This window comes from Lemur catta, chromosome 1 (assembly GCF_020740605.2).
Source record: "Lemur catta isolate mLemCat1 chromosome 1, mLemCat1.pri, whole genome shotgun sequence".
In the NCBI taxonomy this organism is placed as follows: Eukaryota; Metazoa; Chordata; class Mammalia; order Primates; family Lemuridae; genus Lemur; species Lemur catta.
Window position 1 is genome coordinate 262,450,593 of NC_059128.1, and position 15,229 is coordinate 262,465,821.

Sequence of the window (15,229 nt, forward strand, 5' to 3'; positions counted from 1 at the left end):
TCAGCATTGCAGCATTTTTGTGTTGTCTTGTTCCTATAAGACCTATAGCAGTTTTGTGAATGACATATGCTAGAGTATTGGTGAAGAAGATACAAGGAAATTTACAAGATATTTCACGAAGAGAATGATATTTTAATTTTACTGTGTTGTATCTGACAGTGTATCATATAAAATCCAAGGTATTTCTGAACTTCTTAACTGTTTTACTTTTTTTTTTTTTTTGAATGAGAGTTTCACTCTGTCACCCTGGGTAGAGTACAGTGGCAAAATCATAGCTCACTGCAACTCCGGAGCTCAAGCGATCCTCTTGCATCCTGCCTTGAAAGGATATATTAGATTGGATGAATATTTTTTCCACACGGGAGAAGGGAATGTGGGAGTAATGACTGTTTTTTCAACACATGGCACTGCTGTAACCTAAATACAACTAACTGGAGGCAGACTTATCCTATCTTTACGAGTTTTATAGTTGTGATGGCTTGTTTTATAAAGCATTTTGATTACTGATTCATGTATTGCTCTGCTTTTCAAACACTACCCAAACATTATATGCAAGAATTATCCATTATTTCTGGGCATAACATGTATAGTTTGGCAAATCTTCTTTCTCTCTATATATATAATATTTGGTGTCAATTTTAATAATATAAAAATGGCAATATTATCATGAGGAGCTGATTGAAGATCGATACAATAATTACCCTTACTGAATTCATTTAAAATTTTAGGCACAGAATCAGGCCATTTAACGTAAGGCAAGACCAGAGAGGATACTTTAGTTGAATGACTAGTTCATTCTTAGTGACCTTACAAATGCCGTGATTTTACTGCAAGACTTCAAGATTGGAGCCATTTTGAGGGATATTACACACATATCATCCTCATCCTCCTCATCCTCATCATACATACCTATGTTTGTAAAGTTTAAAACATAAAAGGGACATTAAAATTAACTTGGAAATGTATATCCTTGGTGTAAGTAACTACGAATTATGAACTTTGTGATACTATGAAATACATAATGCAACCAAACACATGTTTCTTACATTTTAAAATGAAGACTAATGTCTAAGAAAGAGCTACAAGAAAAAAAATATATATCTTTTCCTAATGTCATGGACCTTGGTGATCACAGCTTTATATTTTAAAAAATGCTATAAACACTGACCTGAAGTTTTTGCAGGGCTCACTGTAGAAGTCTTCAAAGATGCTGGAATAAAGTAAAGTTGATTTGACACATGTGCTTATAATACAAACATATTACACAACACTGAGTACAGTTTGAATGTTTACTCAGTGGGTATCTAATCCTTCAGTGTTCTCGTGTTATCTTCTCTAATGTTGAATCTTCCTATGCATTATTTGGTTGTAATGCATTTGATACATTTTCAGAAGCTGCATATTTTCTCTATACAATTTACTTGTGTAAAAAGTTTGCTTTATTCTGTGTCCATGTAAGAAAAATATCTATTTATTCATCGTCATTACAGTATACAGACTAATGTATATTTAAGCCAAGTAATATAACATGACACACTAGATCCTGGCATACCTAGAACCTCTAGTTTTGCACTGACACAAGTGAAAGGTATCAATTGCAAACAATCTTTCACATATAATAAATATCTATTGGGAACTAAGTAATGTTTAAGTAAAAATTGCTTTCCACATAACAGATAAAAACTGGATATTTTCCTCAAACTTTAACATGCTTAACAGTTTCAAAAAATATACTAACTCACACATGCAAGATATAAAGGAGAGCAAAGCATGAAAAATCCTTTTATAGTGAACTTGGTTTCATTCAAAATATACTGATAGTAAGTGGGCTAACAAGTATATGATTCTCTTCTAATTAGGTTGTTTATTTCAGCATTGCAGCATTTTTGTGTTGTCTTGTTCCTAAAAGACCTACAGCAGTTTTGTGAATGACATATGATAGAGTATTGGTGAAGAAGATACAAGGAAATTTATAAGATATTTCATGAAGAGAATCATATTTTATTTTACTATGTTGTGTATCTGGCAGTGTATTATATAAAATGCAAGGTATTTCTGAACTTCTTAACTGTTTTACTTTTTTTTTTTTTGAATGAGAGTTTCATTCTGTCCCCCTGGGTAGAGTAAGGTGGCAAAATCATAGCTCACTGCAACTCCAGAGCTCAAGCGATCCTCTTGCATCTTGCCTTGAAAGGTGATTATAGATTCGATGAATATTTTTTCCACACTGGAGAAGGGAATGTGGGAGTAATGGCTGTTTTTTCAATACACTGCACTCCTGTAACCTAACTGGAGGCAGACTTATCCTAGTTTTACAAGTTTTACAGTTGTGATGCCTTGTTTTATAAAGCATTTTGATTACTGATTCATGTATTGCTCTGCTTTTCAAAAACTACCCCAACCATTTCATGCAAGAATTATCCATTATTCCTGGGAATGGCATGTATAGTTTCGCAAAAGTTGCTTCCCGATATGTATGTAATATTTGGTGTCAATTTCAATAATATAAAAATGGCAATATTACCATTCGGAGCTGATTGAAGATTAATACAATATTACCGGTATCAAATATATTTAAAAGTTTATGCCACAATCAGGCCGTTGAATGTAAGGCAGGACCGGAGAAGATATTTTAGTTGAATGACTAGTTCATTCTTAGTGACCTTACAGATACCATGATTTTACTCCAAGACCTCAAGATTGGAGCCATTTTGGGGGACTGTTACACACACGTCATCCTCATCCTCATCATACATACATATGTATGAAAAGCATAAAATATAAAGGGGCATTAAAATGAAATTGAAAATGAATATCCTTAGCGTAAGTAAGTTAGAATTACGAACTTTGTAATACTATGAACTACATTATGCAACCAAATACATGTTTCTTCCATTTTAATATGAACACTAAATGTCTAAGAGCTACAAGAAAAAAAAAATGTATCTTTTCCTTATGTCATGGACCTTGATGATCACAAAGTTATATTTTTAAAAATGTTATAAACACTGACCTGAAGTTTTTGCAGGGCTCACTGTAGAAGAAGTCTCTAAAGATGCTGGAATACAGTAAAGTTGATTTGACACATGTGCTTAAAATATAAACATATTACACAACACTGAGTACAGTTTGAATGTTTGTTTAGTGGGTATCTAATCCTTCAGTGTTCCCATGTTATCTTCTCTAATGTTGAATCTTCCTGTGCATTATTTGGTTGTAATGCATTTGATAAATTTTCAGAAGCTGCATATTCTCTCTATACAATTTACTTATGGAAAAAGTTTGCTTTATTTTGTGTCCATGAAAGAAAAATATCTATTTATTCATCATCATTATAATATGTAGATTAATTTATTTTTAAGCCAAGTAATGTAACATGACACACTAGATCCTGCCATACTTAGAACCAGTGGTTTTGCATGGACACATGTGAAAGGTTATCAATTGCAAACAACCTTTCACATAATAAGTATCTACCAGGAACTAAGTAATCTTTAAGTAAAAAGTGCTTTCCACATAACAGATAAAAATTGGATATTTTCCTCAATCTTTAATATGCTTAATAGTTTTAAAAATATAGTAACTGACATGTGCAAGATATAAAGCAGAGCAAAGCATGAAAAACCCCTATATAGTGTATTTGGTTTCATTCAAAATATACTGATAGTAAGTGGGTAAGAAGTATATGATTCTCTTCTAACTAGGTTGTTTATTTCAGCATTGCAGCATTTTTGTGTTGTCTTGTTCCTATAAGACCTATAGCAGTTTTGTGAATGACATATGCTAGAGTATTGGTGAAGAAGATACAAGGAAATTTACAAGATATTTCACGAAGAGAATGATATTTTAATTTTACTGTGTTGTATCTGACAGTGTATCATATAAAATCCAAGGTATTTCTGAACTTCTTAACTGTTTTACTTTTTTTTTTTTTTTGAATGAGAGTTTCACTCTGTCACCCTGGGTAGAGTACAGTGGCAAAATCATAGCTCACTGCAACTCCGGAGCTCAAGCGATCCTCTTGCATCCTGCCTTGAAAGGATATATTAGATTGGATGAATATTTTTTCCACACGGGAGAAGGGAATGTGGGAGTAATGACTGTTTTTTCAACACATGGCACTGCTGTAACCTAAATACAACTAACTGGAGGCAGACTTATCCTATCTTTACGAGTTTTATAGTTGTGATGGCTTGTTTTATAAAGCATTTTGATTACTGATTCATGTATTGCTCTGCTTTTCAAACACTACCCAAACATTATATGCAAGAATTATCCATTATTTCTGGGCATAACATGTATAGTTTGGCAAATCTTCTTTCTCTCTCTATATATAATATTTGGTGTCAATTTTAATAATATAAAAATGGCAATATTATCATGAGGAGCTGATTGAAGATCGATACAATAATTACCCTTACTGAATTCATTTAAAATTTTAGGCACAGAATCAGGCCATTTAACGTAAGGCAAGACCAGAGAGGATACTTTAGTTGAATGACTAGTTCATTCTTAGTGACCTTACAAATGCCGTGATTTTACTGCAAGACTTCAAGATTGGAGCCATTTTGAGGGATATTACACACATATCATCCTCATCCTCCTCATCCTCATCATACATACCTATGTTTGTAAAGTTTAAAACATAAAAGGGACATTAAAATTAACTTGGAAATGTATATCCTTGGTGTAAGTAACTACGAATTATGAACTTTGTGATACTATGAAATACATAATGCAACCAAACACATGTTTCTTACATTTTAAAATGAAGACTAATGTCTAAGAAAGAGCTACAAGAAAAAAAATATATATCTTTTCCTAATGTCATGGACCTTGGTGATCACAGCTTTATATTTTAAAAAATGCTATAAACACTGACCTGAAGTTTTTGCAGGGCTCACTGTAGAAGTCTTCAAAGATGCTGGAATAAAGTAAAGTTGATTTGACACATGTGCTTATAATACAAACATATTACACAACACTGAGTACAGTTTGAATGTTTACTCAGTGGGTATCTAATCCTTCAGTGTTCCCATGTTATCTTCTCTAATGTTGAATCTTCCTATGCATTATTTGGTTGTAATGCATTTGATACATTTTCAGAAGCTGCATATTTTCTCTATACAATTTACTTGTGTAAAAAGTTTGCTTTATTCTGTGTCCATGTAAGAAAAATATCTATTTATTCATCGTCATTACAGTATATAGACTAATGTATATTTAAGCCAAGTAATATAACATGACACACTAGATCCTGGCATACCTAGAACCTCTAGTTTTGCACTGACACAAGTGAAAGGTATCAATTGCAAACAATCTTTCACATATAATAAATATCTATTGGGAACTAAGTAATGTTTAAGTAAAAATTGCTTTCCACATAACAGATAAAAACTGGATATTTTCCTCAAACTTTAACATGCTTAACAGTTTCAAAAAATATACTAACTCACACATGCAAGATATAAAGGAGAGCAAAGCATGAAAAATCCTTTTATAGTGAACTTGGTTTCTTTCAAAATATACTGATAGTAAGTGGGTAACAAGTATATGATTCTCTTCTAATTAGGTTCTTTATTTCAGCATTGCAGCATTTTTGTGTTGTCTTGTTCCTAAAAGACCTACAGCAGTTTTGTGAATGACATATGATAGAGTATTGGTGAAGAAGATACAAGGAAATTTATAAGATATTTCATGAAGAGAATCATATTTTATTTTACTATGTTGTGTATCTGGCAGTGTATTATATAAAATGCAAGGTATTTCTGAACTTCTTAACTGTTTTACTTTTTTTTTTTTTTTGAATGAGAATTTCACTCTTTCCCCCTGGGTTGAGTACAGTAGCAAAATCATAGCTCACTGCAACTCCGGAGCTCAAGCGATCCTCTTGCATCTTGCCTTGAAAGGTGATTTTAGATTGGATGAATATTTTTTCCACACTGGAGAAGGGAATGTGGGAGTAATGACTGTTTTCCCAATACACTGCACTGCTGTAACCTAAATACAACTAACTGGAGACAGACTTATCCTAGCTTTACGAGTTTTAGAGTTGTGATGCCTTGTTGTATGGAGCATTTTGATTACTGATTCATGTATTGCTCTGCTTTTCAAAAACTACCCCAACCATTTCATTCAAGAATTATCCATTATTCCTGGGAACGGCATGTATAGTTTCGCAAACGTTGCTTCCCGATATGTGTGTAATATTTGGTGTCAATTTTAATAATATAAAAATGGCAATATTATCATCAGGAGCTGATTGAAGATCAATACAATATTATCGGTATCGAATATATTTAAAAATTCATGCGCACAATCAGGCCCTTGAATGTAAGGTGGACCGGAGAAGATATTTTAGTTGAATGACTAGTTCATTCTTAGTGACCTTACAAATACCATGATTTTACTCCAAGACCTCAGGATTGGAGCCATTTTGGGGGATGTTACACACACATAATCCTCATCCTCATCATACATACATATGTATTTAAAGTATAAAATATAAAGAGAACATTAAAATGAAATTGGAAATGTATATCCTTGGAAAAAGTAATTAAGAAGTACGAACTTTGTAATACTATGAACTATATTATGCAACCAAATGCATGTATCTTACATTTTAATATGAACACTAATTTCTAAGAAAGAGCTACAAGAAAAAAAGGATATCTTTTCCTAATATCATAGACCTTGATGATCACAAAGTTATTTTTTTAAAAATGCTATATACACTGACCTGAAGTTTTTGCAGGGCTCACTGTAGAAGAAGTCTCTAAAGATGCTGGAATAAAGTAAAGTTGATTTGACACATGTGCTTAAAATATAAACATATTACACAACACTGAGTACAGTTTCAATATATATTCAGTGGGTATCTAATCCTTCAGTGTTCCCATGTTATCTTCTCTAATGTTGAATCTTCCTATGCATTATTTGGTTGTAATGCATTTGATACATTTTCAGAAGCTGCATATTCTCTCTATACAATCTACTTACGGAAAAAGTTTGCTTTATTTTGAGTCCATGTAAGAAAAATATGTACTTATTCATCATCATTATAATATATAGATTAATTTATATTTAAGCCAAGTAATGTAACATGACACACTAGATCCTGGCATATCTAGAATCTCCAGTATAGCACTGACAAAAGTGAAAGGTATCAATTGCAAACAATCTTTCACATAATAAATATCTACTGGGAAATAAGCAATCTTTAAGTAAAAAGTACTTTCCACATAACAGATAAAAATTGGATATTTTCTTCAATTTTTAACATGCTTCACAGTTCTAAAAATATAGTAATACACATATGCAAGATATAAAGGAGAACAAAGCATGAAAAACCCTTACATAATGAATTTGGATTCATTCGAAATATACTGATAGTAAGTGGGTAAGAAGTATATGATTCTCTTCTAACTAGGTTGTTTATTTCAGCATTGCAACATTTTTGTGTTGTCTTGTTCCCATAAGATCTACAGCAGTTTTGTGAATGACATACGGTAGAGTATTGGTGAAGAAGATAAAAGGAAATTTATAAAATATTTCATGAAGAGAATGATATTTTAATTTTACTATGTTGTATCTGACAGTGTATTATATAAAATCCAAGGTATTTCTGAACTTCGTAACAGTTTTATTTTTATTGTTTTTTTGAATGAGAGTTTCACTCCGTCCCCCTGGATAGAGTACAGTGGCATAATCATAGCTCACTGCAACTCCGGAGCTCAAGTGATCCTCTTGCATCCTGCCTTGAAAGGTGATTTTAGATTGGATGAATATTTTTTCCACACTGGAGAAGGAAATGTGGGAGTAATGACTGTTTTTTCAATACATTGCACTGCTGTAACCTAAATACAACTAACTGGAGGCAGACTTATCCTAACTTTATGACTGTTATATTTGTGATGGCTTGTTTTATAAAGCAGTTTGATTACTGATTCATGTATTGCTTTGCTTTTCAAAAACTACCCCAACCATTTCATTCAAGAATTATCCATTATTCCTGGGAATGGCATGCATAGTTTCACAAGTGTTGTTTCCCTACATGTATGTAATAATTGGTGTCAATTTTCATAATATAAAAATGGCAATATTATCATGAGGAGCTGATTGAAGATCAATACAATATTACCGGTATTGAATATATTTAAAAGTTTAGGTGCACTATCAGGCCATTGAATGTAAGGCAGGACCAGAGAAGATATTTTAGTTGAATGACTAGTTCATTCTTAGTGACCTTACTAATACCATAATTTTACTCCAAGACCTCAAGATTGGAGCCATTTTGGGGGAATGTTACACACACATCATCCTCATCCTCATCATACATACATATGTATGAAAAGCATAAAATATAAAAGGGGCATTAAAATTAAATTGAAAATGAATATCCTTGGCATAAGTAACTTAGAATTACGAACTTTGTAATACTATGAACTACATTATGCAACCAAATGCATATTTCTTCCATTTTAATATGAACACTAAATGTCCAAGAGGTACAAGAAAAAAAGATGTATCTTTTCCTTATGTCATGGACCTTGATGATCACAAAGTTATGTTTTTAAAAATGCTATAAACACTGACCTGAAGTTTTTGCAGGGCTCACTGTAGAAGTCTCCAAAGATGCTGGAATAAAGTAAAGTTGATTTGACACATGTGCTTATAATATAAACATAATACACAACACTGAGTACAGTTTGAATATTTGTTCAGTGGGTATCTAATCCTTCAGTGTTCCCATTTTATCTTCTCTAATGTTGAATCTTCCTATGCATTATTTAATTGTAATGCGTTTGATACATTTTCAGAAACTGCATATTCTCTCTATACAATTTACTTATGGAAAAAGTTTGCTTTATTTTGTGTCCATGAAAGAAAAATATCTATTTATTCATCATCATTATAATATATAGACTAATTTATCTTTAAGCCAAGTAATGTAACATGACACACTAGATCCTGGCATACTTAGAACCAGTGGTTTTGCATGGACGCATGGGAAAGGTATCAATAGCAAACAATCTTTCACATAATAAGTATCTATGAGGAACTAAGTAATGTTTAAGTAAATAGTGCTTTCCACATAACAGATAAAAACTGGATATTTTCTGCAACCTTTAACATGCTTAATAGTTTTAAAATTATAGTAACTCACATGTGCAAGATATAAAGGAAATCAAAGCATGAGAAACCCTTATATGGTGAAGTTGGTTTTATTCATAACATAGTAAGTGGGCTAAGAAGTATATTATTCCCTTCTAAGTAGGTTCTTTATTTCACCATTTCAGGATTTTTGTTTTGTGTTCTTCCTGTAAGATCTACAGCAGTTTTGTGAATGACATATGATAGAGTATTGGTGAGGAAGATAAAAGGAAATTTATAAGATGTTTCATGAAGAGACTGATATTTTAACTTTATTATGTTTTATTTGACAGCGTATTATATACAATGCAAGGTATTTCTGAACTTCTTAACTATATTTTTTTTGTGAGACAGAGTTTCATTCTGTCACCCTGGGTAGATTAACTAGCATAATCATAGCTCAGTGCAACCTTAAACTCCAAAGCTCAAGCGATCCTCTTGCGTCTTGCCTTGAAAGGTGATTTTAGATGCAATGAATATTTTTTCCACACTGCAGAAGGGAATGTGGGACGAATGACTGTTTTTTCAACACATGGCACTGCTGTAACCTAAATACAACTAACTGGAGGAAGACTTCTCCTATCTTTACGAGTTTTATTGTTGTGATGGCTTGTTTTATAAAGCATTTTGATTAATAAATCATGTATTGCTTTGCTTTTCAAAAACTACCCAAACATTATATGCAAGAATTATCCATTATTTCTGGGCATAACGTATAGTTTTGCAAATCTTCTTTCCCTATATGTATGTAATATTTGGTGTCAATTTTAATAACGTAAAAATGGCAATATTATCATGAGGAGCTGATTGAAGATCGATACAATATTACCCTTATTGAATTCATTTAAAAGTTTAGGCACAGAATCAGGCCATTTAACGTAAGGCAAGACCAGAGAGGATACTTCAGTTGAATGACTAGTTCATTCTTAGTGATCTTACAAATGCGGTGATTTTACTGCAAGACTTCAAGACTGGAGCCACTTTGAGGAATATTACACACATATCATCCTCATCCTCATCATCCATACATATGTGTGTAAAGTTTAAAACATAAAAGTGACATTAAAATTAACTTGGAAATGTATATCCTTTGCGTAAGTAAGAATTATGAACTTTGTGATACTATGGACTACACAATGCAACCAAATGCATGTTTCTTACATTTTAAAATGAAGACTAATGTCTAAGAAAGAGCTACAAGAAAAAAATATATATCTTCTCTTAATGTCATGGACCTTGGTGATCACAAATTTATATTTTAAAAAGTGCTATAAACACTGACCTGAAGTTTTTGCAGGGCTCACTGTAGAAGTCTCCAAAGATGCTGAAATAAAGTAAAGTTGATTTGACACATGTGCTTATAATATAAACATATTACATAACACTGAGTACAGTTTGAATATTTATTCAGTGGGTATCTAATCCTTCAGAGTTCCCATGTTATGTTCTCTAATGTTGAATCTTCCTATGCATTATTTAGTTGTAATGCATTTGATACATTTTCAGAAGCTGCATATTCTCTCTATACAATTTACTTATGGAAAAAGTTTGCTTTATTTTGTGTCCATGAAAGAAAAATATCTATTTATTCATCATCATTATAATATATAGATTAATTTATATTTAAGCCAAGTAATGTAACATGACACACCAGATCCTGGCATACATAGAACCTCTAGTTTTGCACTGACACAAGTGAAAGGCATCAATTGCAAACAATGCTTCACATAATAAATATCTACTGGGAACAAAGTAATCTTTAAGTAAAAAGTGCTTTCCACATAACAGATAAAAATTGGATATTTTCCTCAATCTTTAATATACATAATAGTTTTAAAAATATAGTAACTGACATGTGCAAGATATAAAGGAGAGCAAAGCATGAAAAACCCTTATATAGTCCATTTGGTTCCATTCAAAATATACTGATAGTAAGTGGGTAAGAAGTATATGATTCTCTTCTAATTAGGTTGTTTATTTCAGCATTGCAGCATTTTTGTGTTGTCTTGTTCCTATAAGACCTATAGCAGTTTTGTGAATGACATACGATAGAGTATTGGTGAAGAAGATACAAGGAAATTTATAAGATATTTCACGAAGAGAATGATATTTTAATTTTACTCTGTTGTATCTGACAGTGTATTATATAAAATACAAGGTAATTCTGAACTTCTTAACTGTTTTACTTTTTTTTTTTTGTTTTTGAATGAGAGTTTCACTCCGTCCCCCTGGGTAGAGTACAGTGGCAAAGTCATAGCTCATTGCAACTCCAGAGCTCAAGCAATCCTCTTGCATCTTGCCTTGAAAGGTGATTTTAGATTCGATGAATATTTTTTCCACAGTGGAGAAGGGAATGTGGGACTAATGACTGTTTTTTCAATACATTGCACTGCTGTAACTTAAATACAACTAACTGGAGGCAGACTTATCCTATCTTTACAAGTTTTATAGTTGTGATGCCTTGTTGTATAGAGCATTTTGATTACTGATTCATGTATTGCTCTGCTTTTCAAAAACTACCCCAACCATTTCATTCAAGAATTATCCATTATTCCTGGGAATGGCATGTATAGTTTTGCAAAAGTTGCTTCCCGATGTGTATGTAATATTTGGTGTCAATTTTAATAACGTAAAAATGGCAATATTTTCATTGGGAGTTGATTGAAGATCAATACAATATTACTGGTATCGAATTTATTTAAAAGTTTATGTGCACCATCAGGCCGTTGAATGTAAGACAGGACCAGAGAAGATGTTTTAGTTGAATGACTAGTTCATTCTTAGTGAACTTACAAGTTCCATGGGTTTACTCCAAGACCTCAAGATTGGAACCATTGTGGGGGACGTTACACACACATCATTCTCATCCTCATCATCCATACATATGTATGTAAAGTATAAAATATAAAAGGGGCATTAAAATTAAATTTAAAATGAATATCCTTGGCATAACTTAGAATTATGAATGTTGTAATACTATGAACTACATTATGCAACAAAATGCATGTTTCTTACATTTCAGTATGAATGCTAAATGTCTAAGAGCTACAAGAATAAAAACAATGTATCTTTTCCTAATGTCATGGACCTTGGTGACCACAACTTTATAATTTCAAAAATGCTATAAACACTGACCTGAAGTTTTTGCAGGGCTAACTGTAGAAGAAGTCTCCAAAGGTGCTGGAATAAAGGAAAGTTGATTTGACACATGTGCTTAAAATATAAACATATTACACAACACTGAGTACAGTTTGAATATTTATTCAGTGGGTATCTAATCCTTCAGTGTTCCCATGTTATCTTCTCTAATGCTGAATCTTCCTATGCATTATTTAGATGTAATGCATTTGATACATTTTCAGAAACTGCATATTCTCTCTATACAATTTACTTACGGAAAAAGTTTGCTTTATTTTGTGTCCATGTAAGAAAAATATTTCTTTATTCATCGTCATTATAATACGTAGATTAATTTATATTTAAGCCCAGTAATGTAACATGACACACTAGATCCTGGCATACCTAGAACCTCTAGTTTTGCACTGACACAAGTGAAAGGCATCAATTGCAAACAATCCTTCACATAATGCATATCTACTGGGAACTAACCAATCTTTAAGCCAAAAGTGCTTTCCACATAACAGATAAATACTGGATATTTTCTTCAACTTTTAACATGGTTAACAGTTTTAAAAATATAGTAACTCACGTATGCAAGGCAAAAAGGAAAGCAAAGCATGAAAACCCCTTATATAGTGAATCTGGTTTCATTCAAAATATGCTGATAACAATTGGGTAAGAAGTATATTATTCTCTTCTAACTAGGTTGTTCATTTCAGCATTGCAGCATTTTTGTGTTGTCTTGTTCCTAAAAGACCTACAGCAGTTTTGTGAATGACATATGGTAGAGTATTGGTGAAGAAGATAAAAGGAAATTTATAAAATATTTCATGAAGAGAATGATATTTTAATTTTACTATGTTGGATTTTACCGTGTATTATATAAAATCCAAGGTATTTCTGAACTTTTTAACTATTTTACTTTTTTTTTTTTTTTTTAATGATAGTTTCACTCCATCACCCTGAGTAGGGTACAGTGGCATAATCATAGCTCACTGCAACTCCGGAGCTCAAGTGATCCTCTTGCATCTTGCCTTGAAAGGTGATTTTAGATTGGATGAGTATTTTTTCCACACTGGAGAAGGGAATGTGGAAATAATGGCTGTTTTTTCAATACATTGCACTGCTGTAACCTCAATACAACTAACTGGAGACAGACTTATCCTAACTTTATGAGTGTTATATTTGTGATGGCTTGTTTTATAAAGCATTTTGATTACTGATTCATGTATTGCTTTGCTTTTCAAAAACTACCCCAACCATTTCATTCAAGAATTATCCATTATTCCTGGGAATGGCATGCATAGTTTCGCAAATGTTGTTTCCCGATATGTATGTAATTATTGGTGTCAATTTTACTAATATAAAAATGGCAATATTATCATGAGAAGCTAACTGAAGATCAATACAATATTACTGGTATTGAATTTATTTAAAAGTTTATGTGCAAAATCAGGCCATTTGAATATAAGGCAGGACCAGAGAAGATATTTTAGTTGAATGACTAGTTCATTCTTAGTGACCTTACTAATACCATGATTTTACTCCAAGACCTCAAGATTGGAGCCATTTTGGGGGATGTTACACACACATCATCCTCATCCTCATCATGCATACATATGTATGTAAAGTATAAAATATAAAAGGGGCATTAAAATTAAATTGGAAATGTATATCCTTGGCGTAAGTAACTTAGAATTATGAAGGTTGTAATACTATGAACTACGTAATGCAACCATATGCATGTTTCTTTTATTTTAGTATGAACACTAAATACCTAACAGCCACAAGAAAAAAAAATGTATCTTTTCGTAATGTCATGGACCTCAGTGATCACAACTTTATATTTTAAAAAATGCTATAAACACTGACCTGAAGTTTTTGCAGGGCTCACTGTAGAAGAAGTCTCTAAAGATGCTGGAATAAAGTAAAGTTGATTTGACACATGTGCTTATAATATAAACATAATACACAACACTGAGTACAGTTTGAATATTTATTCAGCGGGTATCTAATCTTTCAGTGTTCCCATGTTATCTTCTCTAATGTTGAATCTTCCTATGCATTATTTGGTTGTAATGCATTTGATACATTTTCAGAAGCTGCATATTCTCTCTATACAATTTACTTATGGAAAAAGTTTGCTTTATTTTGTGTCCATGTAAGAAAAGTATCTATTTATTCATCGTCATTATAGTATATAGACTAATTTATATTTAAGCCAAGTAATGTAACATGACACACTAGATCCTGGTATACTTAGAACCAGTGGTTTTGTACTGACACAAGTGAAAGGTATCAATTGCAAACAATCTTTCACATAATAAATATCTACTGGCAACTAAGCAATCTTTAAGTAAAATGTATTTTTCACATAACAGATAAAAACTGGATATTTTCTGCAACCTTTAACATGCTTAACAGTTTTAAAAATATAGTAAGTCTCATATGCAGGAGATAAGGGAAATCAAAACACGAAAAACCCTTATATGGTGAATTTGGTTTTATTCAAAATATACTGATATTAAGTGAGCTAAGAAATATATTATTCTCTCCTAACTAGGTTGTTTATTTCAGCATTTCCGCATTTTGGTGTTGTCTTGTTCCCGTAAGATTTACAGCAGTTTTGTGAATGACATATGGTAGAATATTGGTGAAGATGATTAAATGAAATTTATAAGATATTTCATGAATAATATGATATTTTAATTTTACTATGTTTCATTTGACAGTGTATTATATGAAATCCAAGGTATCTCTGAACTTCTTAACTGTTTCATTTTTTTTTTTTTTTTGAGACAGATTTTCACTGTGTCACCCTGAGTAGAGTACAGTGGCATAATCGTAGCTCACTGCAAACTTAAACTCCTGAGCTCTAGCAATCCTCTTGCCTGAGCCTCCGGAGTAGCTGGGGTACAGGTGCATGCCCCTATGCCTCCCTAATTTTTCTATTTTT

The 15,229-nt window shown here is 32.1% G+C and overlaps 1 protein-coding gene across 1 annotated transcript in view; it reads right to left on the reverse strand.

Moving 5' to 3' along the window:
• Positions 1–15,229, reverse strand: part of TMPRSS15 (transmembrane serine protease 15) — a 138,461-nt gene that overhangs the window by 101,287 nt on the left and 21,945 nt on the right. The window contains exon 5 of the mRNA XM_045568726.1: positions 14,146–14,190. Within this exon, the coding sequence (XP_045424682.1) occupies positions 14,146–14,190 (45 nt within the window). The remainder of the gene's footprint in view (positions 1–14,145; positions 14,191–15,229) is intronic.